Source organism: Sinocyclocheilus anshuiensis, unplaced genomic scaffold (assembly GCF_001515605.1).
Source record: "Sinocyclocheilus anshuiensis isolate Anshui unplaced genomic scaffold, SAMN03320099.WGS_v1.1 scaffold777, whole genome shotgun sequence".
Lineage (NCBI taxonomy): Eukaryota > Metazoa > Chordata > Actinopteri > Cypriniformes > Cyprinidae > Sinocyclocheilus > Sinocyclocheilus anshuiensis.
This window is the reverse complement of record NW_015540897.1, coordinates 258,983-284,433: the sequence shown is the minus strand read 5'-3', so window position 1 is coordinate 284,433 and position 25,451 is coordinate 258,983. Positions and strand designations below refer to the sequence as shown.

The following is a 25,451-nucleotide window of genomic DNA, read 5'->3' as shown; positions in this document are numbered from 1 at the left end:
AAAATAAAATAGCATAAATGGAAGTATGGGGATTATGTAGTAGCCAAAATGTTAGACAAATCAAATCAAAACTTCATGAGATGCATTCTGGGATGCTTTCTGAACACTGTTCAAGGGGTTCACAAACATGCTGTACACATGATTTAATGCATAACCAGGTCATCATTCACCTACAAATGTAGTCATATTTCAAAAAGGACAATTTTGACATTTTTACAAACCAAACAATAAACATGCTTTTACTGCAAAATGCATGCACATGCTTTAACAAACACAATATTATTATTTTTTTTTGCTTTTAAACCCTTGCTGGCCCAGTTTACTTCCAGGTCAAGTGCTTTACTGTAATCATTAAGAAAAGATATATGTATATGTGTATGTATGCAATCATGTAATCATTAAAATGATACACACACACACACACTCCTTTACTAGTCACACCACACACTTCAGTTCACTGGGAATCTATGACATGCACACATTGTTTGTCTGCTAATTCAATTGTCGTCATTGATGAATCAGGGTTTGGGTGATTATCTGAGGAGCCCAGAGGAACTGAGCGTTACAGGATACAGGTTTATTTTGGGTGAAAACTTACTGCATTTAAACTCTGCCCAGAGGCAAGGCACCTGGCTTTCCACAGAAGTCAAAGAGATTGCTCAGGAACAAGGAAGTCATTTACAACGAGCCCCAACATCAAGGGGGGATCTCTGACCAGCAGAAAGGACCAACATCTCCATTCAAATTTGAGAGGAAACTGACTGTACGTTTCGATTATGTGGAGCCTTGTTTTATCACAAAGCTCAAGGGCAAGTTAGCACAATATTTCATGACTGCTTGGAGTCGAGCATCAAGCCAAAAAAGCAAAAGTGCCACTGATAAGAGCATATATTGCAAAAGAGTGTTGATAAATAGGTTCAGTGCATTTCTAACATGTCTTCTTGTGAGTTCATGCAGAGCCAAACCTCAATTAGTAGTGCTGCTTCTGCTTTGTGGCTTAAATATGTGCATTTTAAAATGTGATGTGAAATAAGTCTTGGATAGTGGTTGGGGTCTAACGAGACTTTAGTGGCCTCAAGGTAATCACTAATGCAGACATACAGGTGAAATTCTTCCTGGGATAACTCAGGTTTACAGACTCCAGATGTGATGGATCAGGGCTTTGTCTGCAGCCAAGCAGCATTCATTTGTAACAGCCAGATCAAGTAAGGGGAAACGAAGCAGACCCGGAGAGGAACACGTGTCGGCGATTTGATTTGTAGTGCAGTGAACATGACAATTACTATAGCCTTCAAAGAAACTGACAAATGCATTTTAGACTTCAAAGCACTCACGTCTCTTTTATCACGCAATTAGCTGAACAACTATAGATGGCTCCATCTTATCACAACATGTGGCTCTCCACACCACTCTTTTGCCTGAGAACACAATGATTAGTTTAGTGTTTCATCCTTGGCCAGTCCTTGTGTGAGGTGGGCCGCCACCGTTCGCTCCTGTAATATTCTTGAGATTCATTCACATTCTACTTTCTGTTTAAGGAAGGAATGCAAACACAGATGAGATAAGCACAGACAGAATACTATACACCAGGGGAAGCTTAAGGTGGATCTCTTACTTACAATCTCTTCTGTAGACTGAATACAATCAGAATCATGTGCACTGTCAATGCACATAATAAGAGGGCCCAGAATGTATACAGACATTATAAAAAAATAATTATAATAAAATAAATAAATAAAAATAAAGGTAGGGGGTCGATGATGTTATGCTTTCCCCAGTCATCCTCTATTTGTGGAATAGCACAAGTTCCTTGCAGCTTTTCTGTCCTGAAGACACCAAATGTGGGTAAATGTCTTGGAGCTCAAAAGACAAGCTTCCCACACCTTTTGCCCAATGAATTTCCATGACTTTTCCATTTGCTTGTGATTATCGAATAAAGCTTTTTAAAAATCATTTTAATTGCAAATAACAACTTCTAGCTGAAGTAGTATTTTATAGCAAAAATGAAAAATGTATATAATTATACAAAAATAAATCTGTAATATGCAAATTAAACGTAATGACTTAAAGGGTTAGTTCACCCAAAAATGAAAATTAGCCTGTGTTTTACTCTTCACAATATTGACACAACTCTTGCCAAAATTGTTCATCATTAGATTGAACATGGAGGACAAAACCCCTATTAATCCTGCTACAAATGGATTTAAGTTTTCAACCTTGGATTTGGATCATTTTTAAATGTTTCAATAAAGTTGGCATGGAATGAATTAACAGAATGGATTGGAATATAAAGTGTGATGTACCTCAAGGTTCTGTCCTGGATCCTATTTTATTTAGTCTTAATGTTACTTTCATTTGACATTTTGAGAAAAAAAACTATATACTTAATTCTTATAGCTAGTTATAGCAAATTTCACCACGTGTTGGTATTCACCATACTGACAATATTGACTGTCAATGCTGACAACACAGGCTTTTTAAAGCTTCTAATCCACTTCAGGTTTTTTTTAGGGATGCACCGATACCGAGCTCCTGTACTCATACTCGTACTGGTTAAAATGCCCCGATACCATACGCCGATACCACACAGCATGTGATAAGCGCCATATTCAAACAAAGAAACACCAACAACAGAACAACAGCCAGCAGAAAGGAGTTAAGGATGTCTACTATGAAGTATATGTATGCAATGAATATAATGTTAAACATTCAGTATTAACGTCTGTATAGCTGATGTGCGCGAGTTGATAAACAAAGCACGCAGAGTGGATTGAGCGTGTGGCGATGTTCACTCACTTAGCACGCGCATCATTTGGATTACAACTAAATCGTAAAAATAAAACCATTAATAGGGGCATTCACTATAAACATCATTTATTTTCAACCTTAGGCATACACAATAGGGATGGGCGTATCGATCCTAAGTATCGAATCGGCAAGTACCAAAAATAAAAGTATCGGTATCGGGCGAGTACTGGAAAAAGTGGTATCGGTGCATCCCTATTAAATTTGCCCTGGCCCCTCCAAGCCTTACAATGGGGGTAAGCGGGTGTTGGTTGTCAACAGTTCAGAAGACATGAAATGAAGTGTGTGCATCCGTAATAAAACGTCCCTTACATGGCTCCGGGGGATGAATAAAGGCCTCTTGTAGCGAATCCATGCATTTTTGTAAGATAAATATCCATATTTCAAACGTAATAAAAAAAATGTTCTCACTTCCGCTGACTGTCATACGCGGAAGCCGTTCCGTCGGATGACGTAAGACGTCGATGTTGCGTGATTAGTGACGAATGCGGAGACAAAACAAAACAAAACGCCGTTCACGAATTAGAAGTACAAAACGAGGATTTGTAAAGAAAAATGTCGGAGGATTTCGATATAAGCCAAGAGGAGACTGGCTTTCCTGTGCTAAAGTAAGGAAACTTTGTTTCCTTTGCTCCTGCATTTCTCAGAGGCGCGCGCACGATGCATACGTCTTGTGTCATCTGCCTGAACGTCTTCCGTGTACCACAGTCAGCGGAAGTGAGAAAAAAAGTGTTTATTACGTTTGAAATATGGATATTTATCTTACAAAAATGCATGGATTCGCTACAGGAGGCCTTTATTCACCCCCGGAGCCGTGTGAGGGACATTTTATTATGGATGCGCATGCTTTATTTAAAGTGTTTTGGACTGTTGAACAGAAACACCTGCCAACTGCAATGATAGAGCTCAGAAGTGCCAGGACAATTTTTAATATAACTCCGATTGGATTCGTCTGAAAGAAGAAAGTCACATACACCTAAGATGTATGTGTAGATCTATCCATCTATCTATCTGAATATATTTATAAATATAAATATTAAATTAAATATTGATTACAATTACATTTGATTATTTTATAAATTAAATTTAAATTGTAATTAAATAACATCAAATTTAATCATTTAATTCAATAAATTTAATAAACATTAAATTTAATAACATTTCCATGGCTTTTCCATGTCTGGAAATCACAAATGTAAAATTACTTCATTTTATTTTTTTTTCATGACCATGGGAAACCTGAAAAGAAGATGTCTAGTTAATCACCACTTACAAAAAAGTTCAGGAAGGGCTTATGATTCATGTGCATGGAAAACATTAGCAAGACAACACAAAACCCAAAAAAGAAATCCTAAAAAAAGGTATACAAGAGTAAACCCGACAAATGAACCATGAGTCTGAAAGGTAATACTTTTAATCATGCTGGATTTTATTACAAGAATTTAAAACCAATGTCTATTTTTGCATGCATTTATGGCTTTTTCCATTGCAGTTGTACAGAAAACTCAGTTCATGCACCATTCGCATGACAGTGGACACACGGAGCATGCATTGAGTAATGTATGTTATTTAATACCACCGCATCTCGTGACACACAGAATATGCAATGAATTACAGAAAAAAAAGGCATGTGAGATGCTGGCATGGCACAAGGCGTTTGGATTTGCTCAAGAAATTCCCACTGTCATTTGTGTGAGACTCTCCAAAAGCAGAGACCGGCTCTGACAGTTTTACACTGCACCAGATGGCAAGCAATCCTTCCCACCGTCACACTGGCTCCAGGCATGGCACAGCATCGAAACGTTCACACAAATACACACAAACACACACACACACATGCATACGTGCACACTTCCATCCCATCAGAGCCGCTCTGGCAAATCAATATGCCCGAAAACCACAGGGATTGGTTTCGCACTGTTTTCAAACTAGGCCAAACTAGAGCTACCGTAAAATTAACTGTGCCACCGGAGGGCAGTCAGCGATCTATTTTGGAAATAAACCGAAACGGAACACTCGTAGCCCGTGTCTCAGCAAATCTATCCGTGAGGCACCAAAATCACACGAGGCTGCGTGATTTTGGAGAGCCAGTCTGTTGTGGTAGTTAGCACAATGCTAACTAGATAAAGTAAATACATGTAAGCTACTACTAAGGGCGAGCAAGATGTGGTAATACTGTGAAAGATACTGAAGGTTAATGTGGTAATATATCATAAAGGCTAAACTACAAAAGCAAACACTGGACTGAACACTGTCTAACACGTTAGCATCAATGTTAAAGCTTAATCGACTTCTATTTCTGGATCGAGCTGTTAAATTCAACACTCACAGAGAGGGAGAGGATGGGAAAGAGAGAGACAGATGGGGAAGAGGTAAAAAGAGTAAGAGATATGGGTAGTGAATGAAAATATAACTTAATCAAGGAATGACAACCCTTGATTGCTGTTCAAACTGACAGTGATGTCAGTTTCCAGCGATGTGACAATAACGTCTCATACAGTGGCATCCAAAAGGCTACACTGAAAATAAGGGAATCAGATTTTAAAAAGTTGAAATTTATGAGCAGCACCTGGATACTCATTTCTGATCAGATTTTCAGAAGCTGTGGTCATCTACACAGGCCATCAATGACGTCAGAACATAGCGTAGTAGGAACGCCCAGTACAATCCAACAGTGCATTGATCTGGTGGCCTTCAGCGATAAAACCGCTGTGTGTCCATGTGAACGGGGCATTACAGATCACACCTGCTGACAGAGCAAGTTAATCCATTAAATCCCACTGGTCACATCTATTTAGACTCTAGAATGCTTCTTTTTTTGCATCTGTTTGCATAATTTTGGGATCAGTAAGATTTTTTTAAAGAAAATGATACTTTTATTTTGCAGGGATGCAGTAAATTTATCAAAAGTGACAGTAAAGTCATTTATAATATCACAAAAGCTTTCTAATTCAGCTAAATTCTGTTCTTCTAAACTTTCTATTTATCAAAGAATCTTGAGGAAAAAACAAGAGTTTCCAAAAAAATGTGAATAATCTTACCGATCCCAAACTTGACAAATTTACTTATTGATTAGTGATCTAGATATTACAGAATCTGATTTTTTTTCCTGTTTAAAAAAGTTCAGGATCCTAAAACTATTTTATTTCTAGATTTCAATTGGATTTTGAATCCCAGGTTCAGATTTTTGATTCCACTGTATGTTACTTTATTGTTTGTAATTTTCTATTGGATCTTATTTATTTGTTTGTTTGTTTAAAGTCTGCTGCATTGGGCTGTTCATGGAATAAAATGCATGTTTTCACTCAGCTGGGGGGAAAATGGTATAAGAATTGGTTAAACAAGCTCACTAAACCCATGCACCACTTCACATTCCTTCACAGGACTCTCTAACTAACCCCATTCAAGTGTTACGCTGGGCAAAATCACCCTTGCCAACCTCCAACACATCCCTCTGCAGATGAGAGTGAAGCAAGGTGAGGCACAGCCCACAGGCACTGCAGGCAAACCTGTGTTTATTTATAGGCACTTAACGCACTTTATATCACATTGTCAATGTCAGCCCTGTGTCCTAATCTAGCCCTCTGTCAGCACATCATTAGTAAATGTTGATCTCCACTCTACAAACACACACATACACCACCTGCATTCTACCACATGGTAGAGAAGCAGCATGAGAACAGAGGTCTATCAGTCACCAAGAACAGGGATGGCCAGACCTTGAGTATTTGGAAGCTACAGCAATAATCGATTGTAAAAACACACTTGAACTTCAAAACATATTATGCTGAATGAAGATCAGTAATGTGTGTCAAAAAAGGGGCCTCGTTTTTAATTTAGTGATTGTTTGACATTTTGGGCCTTTCGTACCTTGCACTCCAATTGGTTAGATGGGGCAGCAATTTGCGGTGACACCGTATAGCAACTCACGTACGTGGGGACTTTCAGCCTGAAGCAAATGATTGGAAAGAAAAGCACTGGTTAAGAGACACATTTTGAAAATGTTTTGAATGCATGGTCTTAATAATGCAACACTTATGCGGAAACGATGCCAGTTTGATGCACATCTACAAACACTTGTGTACTCATGGTTGATTTATCTATCAGGTACTTAAGTAGTCAAAATAGCCAAAAAGCACATCTCCAGCCCCTCTTGCACAGATCCTCTCAAATCAGCCAAAAATGACCTCTCTGTTTTCTCTATCACAATTTTTGGTTTCAAAATTTGGGATTCACTTTTAAATCAATGTCAAGCTTCTGCTGTTGTGCATTTGCAGTTGTTGTTTGTTTCTGGCAACCAATGTTGCAAAAAAAAAAAAAAGCACCACCGTTTTTATTGGGTATCCATAGACAAAAGGGAGATTTAAAGGGACACATCTTCACAGCGAACAGCTGCAAATGCTGTATAAGAGACTCCCTGCAACCAGATTCAGTCACAAGATTAAAAGGCACCAGACGAGCCTATAAATAGGCAGAAAAAAACAATCACTCAGAGTTAAATTTGGAGAACAGTTATCTGGATTTGAGAAAGGGAGGTTTAACTACCTGTCCTTGACTTGCTTGTCTGTGCTGGCATGTTACTTTCCACACTCCTATCGACAATACAGATCATACTATTGCGAAAATATACATACACATACACGTACAGAATTACACACATGCACATCGCTCTTGCACTCGCTTTAACTCTCCTCATTTACGACCCGGGGCATCTCCCTTATGGGCAAGGGTGCGTCTATTTCTGCTGGGTGGTGGGCGGTTCCAGCTCAGGACCACCATAGTACTGGCTGCAGTTAGGGTCCCCCCTCACTTTGGGGGACGAGGGTATCTGGACACCAGTGTAGGGGTTGACGCACCAACACTCGCCCCTCTGTCCATGGCTGGACATGTTGCACTGGAACACAAGAGAGAGAAGATGATGAGAGACGGGCAGGGAAACGGTGGGTGTTGGGGGCTTAATGAAGCTCCTGAGCGAGTACGGGGTGGAGGCGCTGCCCCAAAAGAGCCCTCCTGCCTCATTTGACCTAGCATGTCTCATTGACCCCTACTGAGCACTCCCAAAATGAGGTCATAATTGAACTGGACATAGCTGATGCTGAGACCCAAAATAGGCAAAAAACAGATTCTCAATTTTGTCCTCCAATGGCAAAGAACAGAAACTGACAGTTACAATAATTACAAAAGGAACAGGATCATTGCAACACAATTAAGTGTGGTGAGGTACACTGTTTTGTGCCCAGGGAACAGGGTTTTCATGTCAAAACAACATACCCGTTTGTGTTTAAGCTCCAACATGTCATGCCAGGAAACAGAAATATATCATGATTGTGAACATAATAACTTATGAAGATTTCAGTCATCAAGCTCTGTCAGCAAAATGTCAACACTTTCACTTGTTAATCTAATGAATAACTGATTTGTTAAATCAAATGAAAAATTGTGTTTTTGATTGGTCCAGACGCTACAATATTGAAACATTAAGACTTCTTATGAAACTCCTAAGCTGATATGTGTGACATCTTTTTCTCTGGAAAAGAATCTGAGAAGCAAAATCTATACATAAAATAGATTATAAAAAAAAGATCCATATGTGATTCTCCTTTCCTCTGATAATGTCTCTAAAAACCAAGTCAAGCCACCCGACAGACAGGCTAGTCAGTCAGCAAAATTTTCATTAGCTTGTAACTCTCAGCTCAGATACGGTTGCCTTGGCTTTGATAAAACAGCCTTCTGTAGAGAATGTGGGAATGTTTTACACAGTTTCTCTTTGGCTCCATCTTTGAGTCATTATTGAACCTTCCACATGGAATTGGATAATAAAACAGCAGGATGCTGCAGATTGTTGTGCAAAGGTTGTGCAATATCTCATATTCCTATTTCCCTATAGTGAAATTAACACACGCTGGCATCCAAATGCGAGTACTTTTTGTGCTAATCTACCGGCCAATGTGGCAGGTGACCGTCAAAATTTCTCAAATTGACAATGGACAAGAAGACTCCCAAAGAAAAGCTATTTCAGCTGCTAATGTCCGACCATGATGATGTCTTTGAAAGGTTGAGTCAAATGTTGGTCTTTTCACCTGCTTAAGGTTGTACTGTCCTGTCTTGTCACAGTTGGGGAACTTCAGGTCATAAAGATTTTCCAAAGGTCCCTTGTTGTCATGGAACATCATTCGGGAGATGTTCTCCAACACTCTATCCAGCTCCTGTTGACACTGGCTCTGTAAGATCAAATACATACACAAACACGTATCTGAGTATTTCTTCAACTCAAACATATTAAAACACATTTTTACATTCTCACTAGTTTATTTTGTCAATCTCCTTTGTCTAAATACCTAAATACACTCAATTAAGTAACATCTTCACAATTTTTTTTTACATCAAATGCATAAGATAACAGCCTGAAATGACATACAAAAAAATCGATTGTGAGGTTATGCTATTATCAGACTTTGTTTTAGATGTCAGAAATCTCCTTTGCAAGTTGTAAAAAATGAAAAATAAATGTAAAAGTATGCTGTTGACAAGTGAGATTTACATTGCTAAACAAGTAGAGTAACATCTGAGAAAGGGTTATCAGAGGACAATTCGTGGGTTGTGAAATGCAATTAATAGTTTTTGTGATTTAATAAAATCTAAACAGCATGCATTTGAAAAGTAGCAAAAATAAGTGATGAAGGCCTGGTAAAATGTGGTAAAAGATAGAGTTAATGTGACTTTCATATAACAAAAAGTTACTTTTAATAAAAATCCTCAAAGAAACACACATATAAGGAGAGTGAGATAAACAGCAGGTCGGCGGCCTCATGAAACATTTGTGTGGCTGATATTAATCTCGTACTCAAGCTAATTTGCTGGCTTAGTTCTGCCTCTCCACCTCTCCGCAAGGACAGGCATCGGCATCAAAGACCATTCCTGTCTCCCGTTCCTTCTCTTTTTCCCTATATCTCTCATGATGGCTGCTCCCTGCTTGGCCCAGGATAAGAGGGCACTGGGGGAAGAGGGCCTGCCAGGGATCTTATCCGTATCGTGCGGATGAAAAGTGCTCCATCACAAAGCAGTGAACAGTCCCCTGCTGTCATCGGACATGCCGTCACCCTGACATTCTCCTTGAATGTCTGCTTTTCATGGGATACGTGATGGTTACACTACTGATTTATGACCCCCACAGAAAAGTTGTTTATTCGGTTTGGCTTTTTATTACCCTACCATTATCACTGGTTTGAATTTTTATTGCCTTGGCTTCTTCATTTTATTGCATCTAACTTTTTATAGTACTTTCCAACATCCATTTGCTTTATCAACATATCATTTAGCCGTAGTTACTATTGCTTTCAGGTCGGCCAAACCAGACCCAGTGTGCTTAATAATACAACTATTGTTGTCTTCACTGCTGTATGTTTATGGTCACATCGATTGTTATTTTCTAGAACTATTTCTTGCCCAATAGCGGTATAGAATACACTCGATGAGGAGGAAAATATGAGCGGATGTAGGACTGTTTTCCAGATCAATGCACTTAAAGGGATAGTTCACCCAAAAATGAAAATTTTATGTTTATCTGCTTACCCCCAGGGCATCCAAGATGTAGGTGACTTCAGATCGCAGACCACTGACACTCAAATGGACCATTGACACTCTATCTACGATCTCAATTAGGAGTGTCAATGGTCCATTTGAGAGATAGGTGGCGGTAATGCACTTATAAGTCTGCGATCTGCCGTAAAGCAAGAAGAAGAAGAAGACGCGTCACACGCTGGCTGTCGAGAGCTCAGGACAGTTTGGACATTGCGGTGAATCAGAGGTAAAAAACTATATAAATACTGTTCAGTTTCTTGCACAGACCAATCATTTAGTTTCTTTACACATCAATGTATCGTCACGAGCCGCAGGGTTTAATTTGGTTTTGTTTGTGTATGTTTTTTTGACTGTCAAAGCCGTGATTCCCATTCACTTCCATTATATGACTGGCAGACTGCAACGGTTTGAGTGAAAAATCTTAGTTTGTGTTCTACTAAAGAAACAAAGTCACCTACATCTTGGATGCCCTGGGGGTAAGCCGATAAACATCAAATTTAAATTTTTGGGTGAACTATCCCTTTAAGGCACCCTTTAAATGGTGAAGATATGCTAATATGACAAAGCAGACAGGCTTGATCTTATAATAGCTACTAAGAAACCTGTAATTACAAAAAAAAAAAGATATATCATTTGCCAAATGAAGTAAATTAGCAAGAGAATTTGTCTATTGGCTCAAAACATTAGATGATGCCTGATAGAGATGCTGATTGGGGTGTTGCAGTGATCACTTGGCTGAGGTTTTAAGAGTCCAGGTAAAGCATGGTACAAGTCCAAGAAAAGTTAATTAACTCTCTGTGGACTTGCGTGATGGCCAAATTCGACAAGCACTGGCTCATTCCTTGTTTCAGCAGAGACGGCAGCCGTTTGTTCTGCCTTGGCAATCCGAATGCGACTGTATGCTATCACCGGGAAGTGTTTTAGACATCAGAAATCGCTGGTTAATTAGGTAACTAAGGAAACGATCACATGTTTTTAACTGAAAACATAGTGAAAATGGCACTAGAAAAAGGCTTAATACGAAAAACACCCGAAAATCAGCTTACAGCAGTTTTTGCACAGCTCCAATCATGAAAATAACATACTGAAGCAATAAATTATACACTGACAAACAACCTCAGACCACAGAATTATAGCAACATCAAATACAGAGGGTTGTACAAAGGACATACCGTAAATCTGAACCCCAGAAGACTTTGTTAGGAAAATTAATGTTTAGCTGATACAGAAAGGAGAGTATCTGTGTCATAGCGAGCGCGTGCATATGTGTTGTGTGAGCCTGTAGCATTGTGTATGTGGCGTGTTAGTCTGATAACCAGAAGAGGGCACTGCCGTACTGAACACAATGACATCCAAGGTGAATACAGGTTTTTTTATTTCTGTTGGTCTAACATTCTCTGTGTTGTCCTTTCGTACGACTCGCTTCAGCGTTCACCAGTACTCAAGAGGGCAGTGACCTCTTCACAGAGGGACACTCACCTGTCTGGGGTGAGGTGTTTTGGGATCATCCAGGGAGCTGTACATCCTGGTCCTCTTGTTGTTGAGATGCTGCTTCACTGCTGTTTCCTTAATGTACTGGTAGTTGTTTTCTTTGCCAGGCTTCTTTACTGGAGGGGACCGTGTGCCATTTACTTCTCCTAATGAAGGGAAGAGTAGGTTACAGGATTAAAAAAAAAAGTTAATTATTTGTTTAAATAAATAAATAATTAAAAGTTTATATGTAATACTTAAAAATAAGTATTAGTTTAAAAAAGCATGTGTGTACTGTAAGTTACTAAGTATTCTTCCACCATGGCCCATACAATTAATTGTTTAAATAAATGAAAAAAATAAAGTACATATGTAATTCATACTGAAAAGTGAAATCTATTATTTAAAAATACTCTTACATCGGTTACATAAATTTAAATTCTGAATGCTGCACAACCCTGTTAGGTTAGATGTTGCATAAACATTTGACATATTATTTTTAGAAATTTGGATTATCGCTTTCATGTCAAAGACTGCAAGCTATCTCTGTCAATGAAAACAAACCCGGGATCAGTGTTCTGGCAGTGCATCAAAGCAAGGCAGAGAGAAAGTTAAAGGCTGGCATTAATGACAGCTCTCGATTCAGATAGTTGTGGAGGCCTGTGAAGAGATATGTGCCTTTTAAGTCAAAACATGCCTGGCAACTCACAAGTGAACTACTAATAACAAAAAGAGACTTGTATCCTTATTTATAGGAATAGTTTACCTCCTATTTTGTGTTACAAAGAAAGAAAGTCATACAGGTTTGAAACGGCATGAAAGTTACTAAATTATTTTTAATTAATTTTATTTTTGGGTGAACAATCCCTTTAAGTAAAAAATATATGTATAATTACTAATATTTAATTATTAATAATAATATCCCCCTCATATTCGGGGGAGCATCCAAGCACAGATACTGCTAAACAAACATCTGTATTTGATCCCGAATGCACTGTAACAGCAAATATGTACTTTTGGACTTTGTATAGGGCAGATTAGTTACATGTCCCTTATGGTAATGTCACTTGCACAGAGCAGGTCACTTAGGCTCTAGCCGGCCCTTTGAAACTCTTGCCTGCATTGAAGTCTGCTCCTTTTTCAGGCCCATCGACATTAAAAAGCAGAACCCTCAGGCCACGAGCCCAGAGCTGCTCGAAATGAAGTCAACGTACGGTGAGTATGGGAGCCTAGAGATCTGAAGGGGGTTGATCGCTCTGAGCATTGTCCAGCACCGAATACTTTGGTCTAAAGTTTCAAGCCCAATTGTAAGGAACAGACCTAAGAATAGTGTCTGAAATAGCAGGCGACTTTGCCAGTTTGCCTCACTGAAGAAATTATTGGCGGGCGTGCTTCAGCAGACACCTGCCATTACGTTTCCTCGGAAGCATCCCTGTTCCACACTCTCATCCCTGGGCCTACACCAGCAACACTTCCCACTCACAGTTCCTCTCTCTTTCCAAAGGCTTAGTGTGTGGGCTGTGCGGTTGGGGAGTGGACAGGAACTCTTTCAAGGCCTGGGCCGGTTTCTCTCTCGCTTCTCCCAAGGAAGCATGACATGCTGTTGAAAAGTCAAGTGCCACTTGTGAAGTTACACTGACTCTGTTCCAAAACCTAGTGAGATGTCTATATAGGGAGCATTTTAAGGCATCACAGACATACTTCTGGCGCAAAACCTGTTCCAACGAAAAAATCTGCATAAAGACAGATTTGCATCTATCATACATAAAAACGCAATACCATAAAGCATTGCAACAAGCTCAGTGGGAAAAGAAAAAAAACATGACATACATGATATATATTAATTATAGATGATATTTAAATTTCTGGACTGATATTGATTACCAACATTTTCAACCCTTTAAACTGGAACTAATTTATTTAAAAAATAAATGACTCGAAACCTAGAATTTGAACTTTGTAATGCATATAGGCAATCTGACCAACTCTTATAGACCACTTAATTTTCTGACAAATTAGTTCCATTTTCTATGAAATATGAACATAATAATCAAAATAGGAAAGATAGGAAATAGCAAAAACATCGCAGAGTTTGAATAATCTTTACATACATCATTGGAAAAATCTCATCTAGTAGAGCACAACCAACATATGTTTCACTCACAAACCAACAAGTATGGCTGTTGGTAAAACAACATGATGTACATGATGTACATGTAAGGTGCTGTTCACATAAGAAGCATTTAAAACCAGCAAGATGGAATAAAACAGGGTCTCCTGAAACATTTTTTAATAATTATTTTTAACTTAAAAAAAAAAACAGTGTATATGGTGAAGCATGCAAAATAAATAAAATTAGTTTTAAATTATAGAACTTTCTGTATATGATGCACATGTAAGATTCTGTTAGGATGAATTCAAAAACAGGGTAACCTGATTTTTTTTTTTTTTTAATTAACAGCATTTATGACGTGACAAGCCAAAATAAATAAATAAATAAATTTTTTAAAAATTGTTTCAAATTACAGCACTTTTATCATAGTAACTGTTATAGGAAAACTGAAAAACAAAAACACTCAAGGGCAGTTCTGCTCTGGTTGCATGCTACCACCCATAATTAAGCATTTTACATCTTCTCCATCACTGCCGATTTGGTTTAATCTATGCATACTTCTCTAATGAGCTGAAACTGCAGGCTCTCTCCAGGATTTATCAAAATGCAGAGGTCTGACAGCAGGATTATAACTGGTCATATTGGTTTACAGTACACAATCTACTGATATATACAAACATGCACTCAGCGACACGCCACATGAAGCTCTTGTAACCAGTAAGCTCTGGTCAATTTGTGGACGAACTGAGGCCATGCTTCCATGCTGGGAAGGCAACCCAAAGACACTGACATTGATTGAAACCTGTCCAGTTTACCCATCTGGTTAAACATTTACAGAAAACGCTTTTTCAACCCACACGGCTAGGAAGAGCGAGCCGAGTGGCCATGTTGTTTTTCCAAACAGGCTGCAGCAAGCAGAATGTGTCAGTATGAAAAAGTAATGCAAGAAAAACATAACCAGCTGTGATGCCCGTAAAGCCAGCTTGTATCTGGCGCTCTTTCTTCCTTACATAACCATGTGGCCTTTTGTGAAGGTTGTAACTTCAAGGACCTGCTGTACCACGGCGGCATGAAACAACGGTGTAGAATGTAATTTAATTTCCTTTCTTTTGTGGAACTACTCGACTCACAGGAAAGCTATGCCAATGTCCGGCAAAACAGGACCAGGTGTGGGAGGGTTTGGTCAAAGCTAACTGTTGGTTTTGGTGGGTGCAGAATGACTTCCCTTGGGCATGTACAAGAGGTTTTTGGAGCTCAAATTTCATACGGCTTTCACTTGGCCTGGCACACAGTGCGAGACACTTAAAATAGAATTTAGAAAACGAAATGGAAGTAAAGATATGCCTAAGCTGGTCTTCAAAATAATCACAGGCTGCATGAACGACTCCCTCTGATTCTCGAATGACTATGAAAATGAAGCTTTCAGATAAAAATAGGGCTGCACGATAAATCGCATCCGATATTTAATGCGCATCTTGTCAGAAAGCCGGTTCTGTAATCAGCGGTAAATCTCCATCACCTGCGGGCTTTCACATTGAGCAGCATTAACTACACAGAGCCGTTGTTCACTGACGAGTTGCGCAAAAAATCGCGCGAATATGAACGTGGTTTTGCGCAACTCGTCAGTGAACAACGGATCTGTGTAGTTAATGCTGCTCAATGTGAAAGCATGCAGGTGATGGAGATTTACCGCTGATTACAGAACAGGCTTTACTGATAAGATGCGCGTTAAATATCGCATGCGATTTATCGTGCAGCCCTAACTGCCAATTACCGCTGATTACAGAACCGGCTTTACTGATAAGATGCGCGTTAAATATCGCATGCGATTTATCGTGCAGCCCTAGTTAAAAATATTAAAAACATACTGTTCTGGGTGCTTTTACACCAGAGGTTTAATGGCAATAACAGTGAAAGTGAAAGTGAAAGTGACGTGACATGTGGCCAAGTATGGTGACCCATACTAGGAATTAGTGCTCTGCATTTATTCCATTCTAAGTGCACACACACAGCAGTGAACACACACACACTGTGAACACACACCCGGAGCAGTGGGCAGCCATTTATGCTGCGGCGCCCGGGGAGCAGTTGGGGGTTCGGTGCCTTGCTCAAGGGCACCTCAGTCGTGGTATTGAAGGTGGAGAGAGTGCTGTACATTCACTCCCCCCACCTACAATCCCTGCCGGTACGAGACTCGAACCCACAACCTTTGGGTTACGAGTCCGACTCTCTAACCATTAGACCACGACTTCCCCCGTAAACAGTGTTGTTAACTAAAAAATAAACTATTAAAAACTTTTTTTGGTAAATAAATTTAAAAAAAAAATTAAATGAAAGTACTAAAAATACTAATTGAAATAAAACTACAATTGAAACAATATGTGAAAACGGATGCAAGAGCTAGTTGACATCTTTCCCCAATAACCACAAGTATAAAAGACAATCCAAACCACTTCTTCTACTGTTGTACTGTTGTACAAGAACTTCCACTGGTGTCCTCTATGTGTCCTCTACATCATTAAAACATCTGTTCAGTGTCTTAGCATTTCGCACTCTCTCTGATTCCACTTAAGAAAATCGTTCTGAGAAGTAATTTGTCACTATCCCCTAGGAGCAGTTCCCCATTTTTTCTCCCCCATTTGATGAAAAAGCGTTTAAGATTTCATTCAACCTAAACTACCCGCCCTGAGCCTCTTCTCAATGCACGGTGGATGCCAGCACTTTTCTCTGTCTTTCTCTTCACCTCTCCCTCGCTCTCTTTTATCTTTTCTGTAGTTGCATATGCGAAAACTAGACAGCGATGTTGTACGGTCATAAATCAGAGGCCTGCTGAGGGAGCCTCAATGATTCAGCAGCCACTGTGCACAAAGGAAATGTTCTCTGCAGACGAATGAATTTCAGTCCTCGAGTTTGTGCATGAGTGTGTGCTTTTGCTGATAATTTATATACTAAACATAGATTTCAACAAAAGTTTCTCGAGTCATGCAGGTATTCAAAGGTGCTTCTGAAATAAAAGTTATGAATACACATTAAATCACTTAAAAATCTGCCTGTAAATAAACATCAAAATGCAAAGTGCTGTATAGATATCCATTTTATATATAAACACTCAGTATAATAACATGCTCACATTACAAGCAAATATCAATATAGTATGATCAGCATTGAGTCATTTCAAATTCCGATCGGTAACGTTCAAATTAAAACAAAATGTTCTCTTTCACTAATGCACACGTGCATTTAATATTTGTCGATATGAATGATCCTTGAAGGTGATAGTTCACCCAAAAAATGAAAATTCTGTCATCTTTTACTCACCTTCATGTCATTCGAAACCTGAATGCATTTATTCTTCTGTGGAACAAGCAAGAAAATGTTTTGAAGAGCATTTTGGGTGAACTATGCCTTTAAGGCTCTAGTATTCCTCAACAGCGAGCAATTTGATAATCAGTTAAAATTTGACAAATATAATGATCTAGTTTCAGTGTTAAGATTTGAGCCTTTGAGGAAACAGCTTGAAGTCAAAGTTTTCTTCAGGAAATGCCTTGGATTCATTTTGTGAAGTACTGTTGATCTCCATTTGGCACCATAGCAACTGCAGCCTCCGGAGTGTCAAGGACTGCCTGAGCTTCAGCTTTAGACAAATGGTTGAGCAACAAGCTTATAAAACTCAGTGATAACACACTTGGCACAGTGCTAAGCGTGGTTCTCAGGAAGAGGCTTTGCTAAGTAGAGCTGTCATTAGTTTACAGAAAGAATGTATTAAAAACTCTGGAAATGCTTGCTTTGGCAGTGCAAACCAGGATGTAACTTAATCTTCAAGCTCTCTTGAGATTATTTCCTTCTAGTACGGTATCATAGTGGTACCAACATGTTAGATTACCCCTACCAAGAATGAAATCGCAGTTTTCAGGTTAGCAGCCTAAATTATTAACTTTTAGACCGTGTCCTAAACAATATTGCAATGACGAGCATTTCACCACACTGAACATAAAAAACTGAACATGATTTTAGTTTTAGATAAAGAATACATTGTTTATTTTATAACCCGCTTGCATTAAACATGAAAATGCCACTGGTAACATAGTAGCATACAAAATCCTCAAAACCTCTGGTGTTATCTATTTAAATGATTTCACTTAAAGGGTTAGTTCACCCAAAAATGAAAATTCTGTCATTAATTACTCACCCTCGTGTTGTTCCAAACCCGTAAGACCTTCGTTCATCTTCGGAACACAATTTAAGATATGTTTGATGAAATCTGAGGGCTCTCTGACCCTCCCATAGACAGCAAGGTAACTACCACATTCAAGGTCCAGAAAAGTACCAAGATGATCGACAAAGTAGTCCGTGTGACATCAGTGGTTCAACTTTAAAATTACGAAGCTACGAGAATACTTTTTTGCGCAAAGAAACAAAAGTAACGACTTTATTCCACATTTTCGTCTCTACTGCATACTACTACCTATTTAAAGGGGTCATATGATGCTGCTAAAAAGAACATTATTTGGTGTAATGAAATGTGTTTATGCGGTTTAAGGTTAAAAAAACACATTATTTTCCACATACTGTACATTATTGTTTCTCCTCTATGCCCCGCCTTTCTGAAACGCTTTGATTTTTACAAAGCTCATCGGTCTGAAAAGCGAGGTGTACTCTGATTGGCCAGCTATCCAGTGTGTTGTGATTGGCCGAATATAAGCATGTGACGGAAATGTTACGCCCCTTACCATATGCCCTATCCGGCCGGAGCGATGAGACAAAAACATTAAAACACATTATAAACAAAGCCGATCCGGCGATCCACAGCGTGAAGTTGATGTATTTCCTCAGCGACCAGCACGGATCAGCTCTAGGCATGACGAAGCGGATATCATCCTCTTTTGGAAGGCCAAACAAAGTAGTTTCACTTTCACAACGAAACACAGTGCCTTCATGACATGGCGGCGGCAACAACAATACTACAGCGAGAATAAAAGTTACGCCTTCTTTCTTTGCGTGAACATTTGGGCGGCGTTATGCAAATCTTCCCACATCGTGACGTAGACATGTGGGGGCGTGTTAGAACGAGCCATTTTAGGTAGGTGTGGTTGACTCTTAACTCTTATAAAGAATATCTCTTTGGATTTGAGACTTTAGTCTTTGCAACTTTACAGATCTTATCTATGCACCAAGAGCTTGTAACACTCCAAAGAGAAAGGAAAATTTGAAATTGCATCATATGACCCCTTTAAATATATCTAAACTTCATGACTTATTTAATTATATAAATTAACACTTTAACTGGCAGCACAAATATACCAAATAATAAAAATAAAACTAAATGCTATAAATACTAGAAACTATAAAACACTAAAACTAACAGTTATAGGGTGAAAACTAACAAAACTAACAGCACATAACATACGAAGAATTCAGATGCAAAAGCCTCTAAGTGCCATGTTTAGGTTCAGTAATTTTACTTTAATGGCATTAGGTCCTTTTCTATGCCATTAAAGTGAAATAATTGAACATAAATACAGGAGCCTGATAAAAATGCTCATTTTAGATGAAAATTTCAAATGGCACTTCACTCTTCATGACTGTTCTGGGCGCTTTTACACCAGAGCTTTAACAGCAATAACAGTGTTGTCATTGTTAACTAAAACTCAAACTATTAAAGAACATTTTTGTTTATATCACCTATAAAATCAGCTATATAATTATAGAAACTATAAAACACTAAAAAATACTAAAACTAACAGTTAACTAACAAGAACTAAACTTAAAAGACAAACTGAAAGAAAAAAAACCTAAATACAAAATTCAAAACAATAGTAGCCCTCATTCAATGAAATTTCACGGTAAGTGGGGCTACCTGGTGCAGCACCAAATATTATATTATATTATATAACGTTTCTCAATTATAAAATCAATAAGGACTGAGCTGAAATCAGCATGACAGCTAAGATGGCAACATGTAAGTTACAAATCTTAATTCTTCTCAGGCATAACAAAATGGGCCTGCTGACAGGAATGTAGTTGTGTGCCGAGAGGTATAAACAGAGCCTCACTGCTGCTAGATTTGTATTCTTTGCAATAATTTCATAGTGAATATACCTGTTGCAGTCAATATTGACATTTTCATTTGTATCAGTCGGGCAGGCATGCAGCCAGCATTATAGCACGTAGTGAAAGATGGCTGGATGTGTCAGACTGTGTATTTTGCTGACACTCCTTCATCGTCTCTCTAGTCTGTGGGGGGTTGTCCAGGATGGCCTTGGGGAGAAAGGACCGACCGTTTTTTTGTGCTTTTTGAATTGCTTGTTTGACACCATGACACTCCAGATGCCCTGGAGTAGTGTTGTCAAAAGTATTTTTAGTTTTTTGTCTCAATAAATTGGGTTAATTTAAAAATACAGTGGTTAAATTTAAACTTTTTTTTTATTGCTCTTTGTTTTAAAAAAGGTTATAAAAAAATGGTTATACAGCCGATACCAAATGATATGAAACATTATATCGTTGATTAATTTTTTAGCTATATCGCCCCGCCCTAGTTCTATATGAGAGACGTGTTGTTCCACAGCTGAGCTTCAGTGAACTGAGGAATCCAAAGCATGCTGGGTCGATCGTCTCTCCAGTCTGTGGGGGGTTGTCTAGGATGGCCTTGGGGAGAAAGGACCAAGCGGTTTTTTTTCTGTTATTATAAATTGCTTGTTTGACACCATGACACTCCAGATGCCCCGGAGCAAAAGTAGTCACGGCGCCTACAAGGAGCCTCTCTGGTGTCACAGGTTTCGACAAGCAGCCGCCACCCAAGGCATCCCCACTGCAGGCACTGGAAAGGTGTTGAAGAGAGCGTGTCTCAGCACATCAGACCCCGAAGGGATCCGAGGGCAATCATAGTACACACAATACAAGGAGAAAAAGGAAAAGACTGAAAAACAAACATGAGATACAAACCACTAGCTTGAATAAACATCAGATATATTTTTAGTATGGTGGTGAGCAGGGCCGTTTCTAGCCAATTTGACGCCCTAGGCGAACACCAGTTGCTTGTCACATTCAAATTGGTTGTCATAGTAACGACACTAATTTGTGGAGATTCAGTGCATTGAGTTCCATATTAGTTTTTTGTCTCAATAAATTGGGTTAATTTAAAAATACAGTGGTTAAATTTAAACTTTTTTTTTATTGCTCTTTGTTTTAAAAAAGGTTATAAAAAAATGGTTATACAGCAAAATGTTAATAATTATCGATACCGAATGATATGAAACATTATATCGTTGATACATTTTTTAGCTGTCGCCCAACCCTACATCAGACTATGTTTCCTGGTTTTGTAATTTTATCATCATCCAAATTGAGTTGCATGATGACATCACTGAATCAACAATGAACTGACTTTAACTGAAAAACTGACTGTTTACTATTGTCCTCCTACATTATCGACACACTATTTTCTAGTTTAACACTGTAAATCTGCTTTGACACAATCTGTTTTGTATGAAGCGCTACATAAATAAAGGTGACTTGACTCAACTATCAGAAGCAACTTACTGTACATTGACTGATGCTCACTTTGAGCGGTGTTGATACAGTTAACTATAAGAATGATTTGTGAAAACTGACGTAAAAAATATAAATATTAGATGAAATGCATAAAAGAAAATGAATGTTTCAAAAAGTTTAAGCTAAATAGAAATATAAAAAAAAATAATATTAATAATAATTTAAATGAAGGAAAAAAATCATATAAAATTACTAAAACTTAAACTAAAATTAAAATGAAAACTAAAAATATATGCCAATTCATAATATTAATAAATACCATAATAGTATATAAATAATTTAAAAAATAAACTGGCTTTGAGAAACATGATGTTGAAGCAATTTTTTTTTTCATTATTTACTCACCCTCATGTTGTACCAAACCTTTTTCATTCTTGCATGAAGCACAAAAATGATGTTAGGCTGAATTTTGAGTCTGATTTTTTATTCCCCACAAATTGGCAATCCCCCAAATGCTCAAAAGTATTATACAAGTATATGGTAAAAGTAGTCTATACAACTCATGCAAGTCTTCTGAAGTCATATGATAACTTTTGTGTGAGGAAGACTGATCTAACCAAAGTTCACAAATATAATTTGCACTATATTCCAAGTCATCTGATTTAATATTAATAATCTTCCCCTCTGCTATAGCTTTGAAATATCATAATGCAGTTGAATATATTACAACATACTGTATTAGGACGCATTACATGCAAGAACCAATGGTGTTTGCCATCAAATCTGGTATGACATCTAAATATTCCAGCTTGTGTTCACTTAAAAAATGACATAAGATTTGTGGACTCTTTAGATTAGTGAATAATGGCTTAGATTTCAGTCTGCTCTTCACAATAAACTAACACGAGACTTTTAAAGAAGTTGTATATACTTTTATGGACTGCCGTCATTTGAAAATAGAGCAGTTATTTTTGGTTGGAACAACATAAAGGTGAATAAATGATGACAAAATTTCCCTTTTTGCATGAACTTATCCTTTAAGTGCCATGCTAAAGGTCAGAATGATGACAGAGGTCCTCAGTTGTGTGTTCACGCACACTGCAAAATAGCTCTTCTCAAAACCCTTGATATGGATAAAACATAGCCTATTCTAGACTTCTTGAAACTGATCCAAAGTTATAGCCAAGGGAACATTATGTAAGCCAGCATCTGTGCACTGGTTAAGTGTCATTAATAAAGATGTTCCTCTCATCAGCTCCTAATGCATGCTGGATCATATGTGAGGCAGCTGCCTATGAACAGCGCTAACTACAGGTGGTGCACTATGCTCGCAGTTAAGGCCATGCACAAATCTACAGTGAGTTTTCAGATAATTAAGAGACGCTCAGTGAGATGAAACTACAGGATTCTGAATCTAATCCACCAGCCGCAGTGCGGAATGAGCCTTCATTTGAGATGCAATGCCTGGGTGCCAAATCACAACATTTTGTTAAAGCAATACCGATGAGTGGCCATGCAGTAAAACACAAAGGCATGCAGCGAACACAAACAAGAGGATCAGAGGTCCTGAATGTAGCACCTTGTAGTGAGTTTTCATAATTACAACATTCATTCAGGGTTCACTGCATTAATGAGCCTTAATAGACATCATACTCGCCATTCATTAGATCAGCAATAACATGTTTTCTGCTAAGCAGAAACAAAAGTACTGGACAAGAATGGACACTGGCCTTTGGCTAACAAGATTTCCACAAGACTTTCAATAATCCTACTCACAGAACTAACTGGTTTGATGCTGATTTTGAATTATTCTCACAGAAAACAGTGGGAAAAGAAAGACAAATGTGTAAGTCACTGACTAACCATGCACCTCACTGCCAAGTGATCTGCCAATTGGAGTTTTGATTAAACATTTAGTTAAAGGATGTTGTCATCATTTACTCACCTTTACATGTTTCCAACTCCAACTACTACTTTATTTGTTCCAGAAAACATTAAGGAGCTCTAATGCAGAATATCTGAGCTTCTGTTTTCCACACAATCACAGTAGATGGTGATTTATATTGCTAGGCTCCAAAAAGCAACATAAAAGTATAAATTAATAAGTCCATGTGACTTAAATGGGAATTCATCATGTGGGGTTTTAATAAATGTTGGCTGTCGGTAAAAGGTGTTTTTTGTTTGTTTTTGTTTTAAATCGGTGCTACAGAGTACACATTGAAAGAGTACACATTGTTCATTTACATATACTACCAACACTGTAACAATACAAAATTGGTTGAAAATTGGCAAACGTACAGTTTATCTGCTGTTTTCAAAATATTCGAGAGCCATACAAATATCATTTGCAGTCGTCTTTGTATGAAAAACAGAAGCTTTGACATTCAGCCTAAAATCAAACATTTTATTTTTCACAGAACAACAAAGAAAATAATACAGTGCCAGAAAAACATGATTGTGAGTAATGGTGAACTTTAACTATCTTTAGAGTTGGCAGTATTTTTTATTTATTAGAAACTTGCGTTGGAAAGGCTTGGAAATGAGCAGATTAATTGCTGGTGCTGGGCAACCCTATTGCTTAGTGTTTACTGGTGTCCCAAAATACACCACACAAATGCTGCTCAGACAGCGTAGCGGGGCAGATTCAAAAGGGTGCCTGGACGGGCCTCAAAGTTCAGTGTGCAAAAGTCAAATTTTTGCCAGGCGACATTAGCCTTTCACCCTTTGATTTCTTGGAAAATTCAACAGCACAACAGGATAACGGCTGCCAATTAGTTTCAAAGCAGAGGCATTTGGCACCATTTAGTCATCAGTAATTTGAAAATTCTTTATTTTATTAGAAATCTAGGTCACATATTTCAGTTGCATGGCAAAGGGTTGGAACTGCTCATCCTGGCCTCTAGAGCAAAAGACACGGCCTCTGTTGACACCCTCGTGGGATTATACAGATGATATTATCAAGGCAATAGGCAGTATTGTGCATAATACACTTAAATAGGAATATTTCCCAATTCAGAAAGAACTAGTCCCTGAGAAAGTTTCAAAGACATATGCACATGACCACATCCAGACACTCCCACCCGGCCACCTTAGTAAAACCTCTTGTTGTAGGTCACTTTCAACCTTAAAGGAAAATAGACTAAAAAAATTGTATTCTTCAGGGACCACCGCATTAATGCACAATGCATAAAAAAGAAGAAAAATGGCTAATGCAAATAAAAGAATGGCAAACATCACAGTGTCAACAGTTTAACAGGTGATAAGCTTGTTTTCTTACTGAGGGGATCAATGGTCCCATGGACAACTGAATTTCAACACTGGACATCCTACTGCACCCAAAACCCTTGGTTTCAAAAACATTGCCACAATGTTATAGTTCTCCAACTGCTTCTAAATGAGGTTACAAAAGCAGTTGACCTCAAAAGTCTAAGGCTGCTGCTTACTGATCTAATCTGACTGTATCAAAACCTTACGACTATAATGATAAAAGTGTGGTTTATATGGTGCTTTTTTATCCATCTAATTCAAGTAAATATAACATGGTTTCCACAAATTTTGACAATGAGTTTCCATAGTTTTTCCAGTTGTTTGTGACCACCAGATAGGCTTAACATAACTAGTAAAATTTGGACCTGCAGCGACTATAGAAATTTCCATGACTTTTCCAGTCATTTATTACTGCATAAAGCCCGTTCCCACCGGCAGCGACCTGCATTGATGAAAGGACCTGAACTCAGTGACCGCTGGTGACAGGATGTGGGTGTGTCCAGCAACTCAACAAAGTTGAGAACAGTTTAACTTTAGCAAAAGTGGAGCACCATGTTATGTAGATATTTTTTCCACAAGCTAGGCTACATATTGCTCTATAAAAATTACAATTTCTAAAATCCATACAAAATTACTAGCCTACTTTAAACTCTGGTGTATGTATGTATATATATATATATATATATATATATATATATATATATATATATATATATATATTATT

The 25,451-nt window shown here is 38.1% G+C and overlaps 1 protein-coding gene across 2 annotated transcripts in view; it reads right to left on the bottom strand.

Moving 5' to 3' along the window:
- Nucleotides 1-4,213: 4,213 nt before the first annotated feature.
- Nucleotides 4,214-25,451, bottom strand: part of LOC107688948 (insulin-like growth factor-binding protein 2-B) — a 22,588-nt gene continuing 1,350 nt past the window's right edge. The window contains exons 2-5 of one of the 2 annotated variants that reach the window (XR_001634283.1): nucleotides 11,866-12,023; nucleotides 8,886-9,026; nucleotides 7,351-7,699; nucleotides 4,214-7,266 (exon numbers count right to left, since the gene is read on the bottom strand). Coding sequence is in view for 1 of the 2 variants with exons in the window: in XM_016486797.1 (XP_016342283.1) it covers nucleotides 7,541-7,699; nucleotides 8,886-9,026; nucleotides 11,866-12,023 (458 nt within the window). In the remaining variant the exon portion in view is untranslated. Of the gene's footprint in view, nucleotides 7,700-8,885; nucleotides 9,027-11,865; nucleotides 12,024-25,451 lie in introns of both variants that reach the window. The other variant, XM_016486797.1, reaches the window with a different exon arrangement.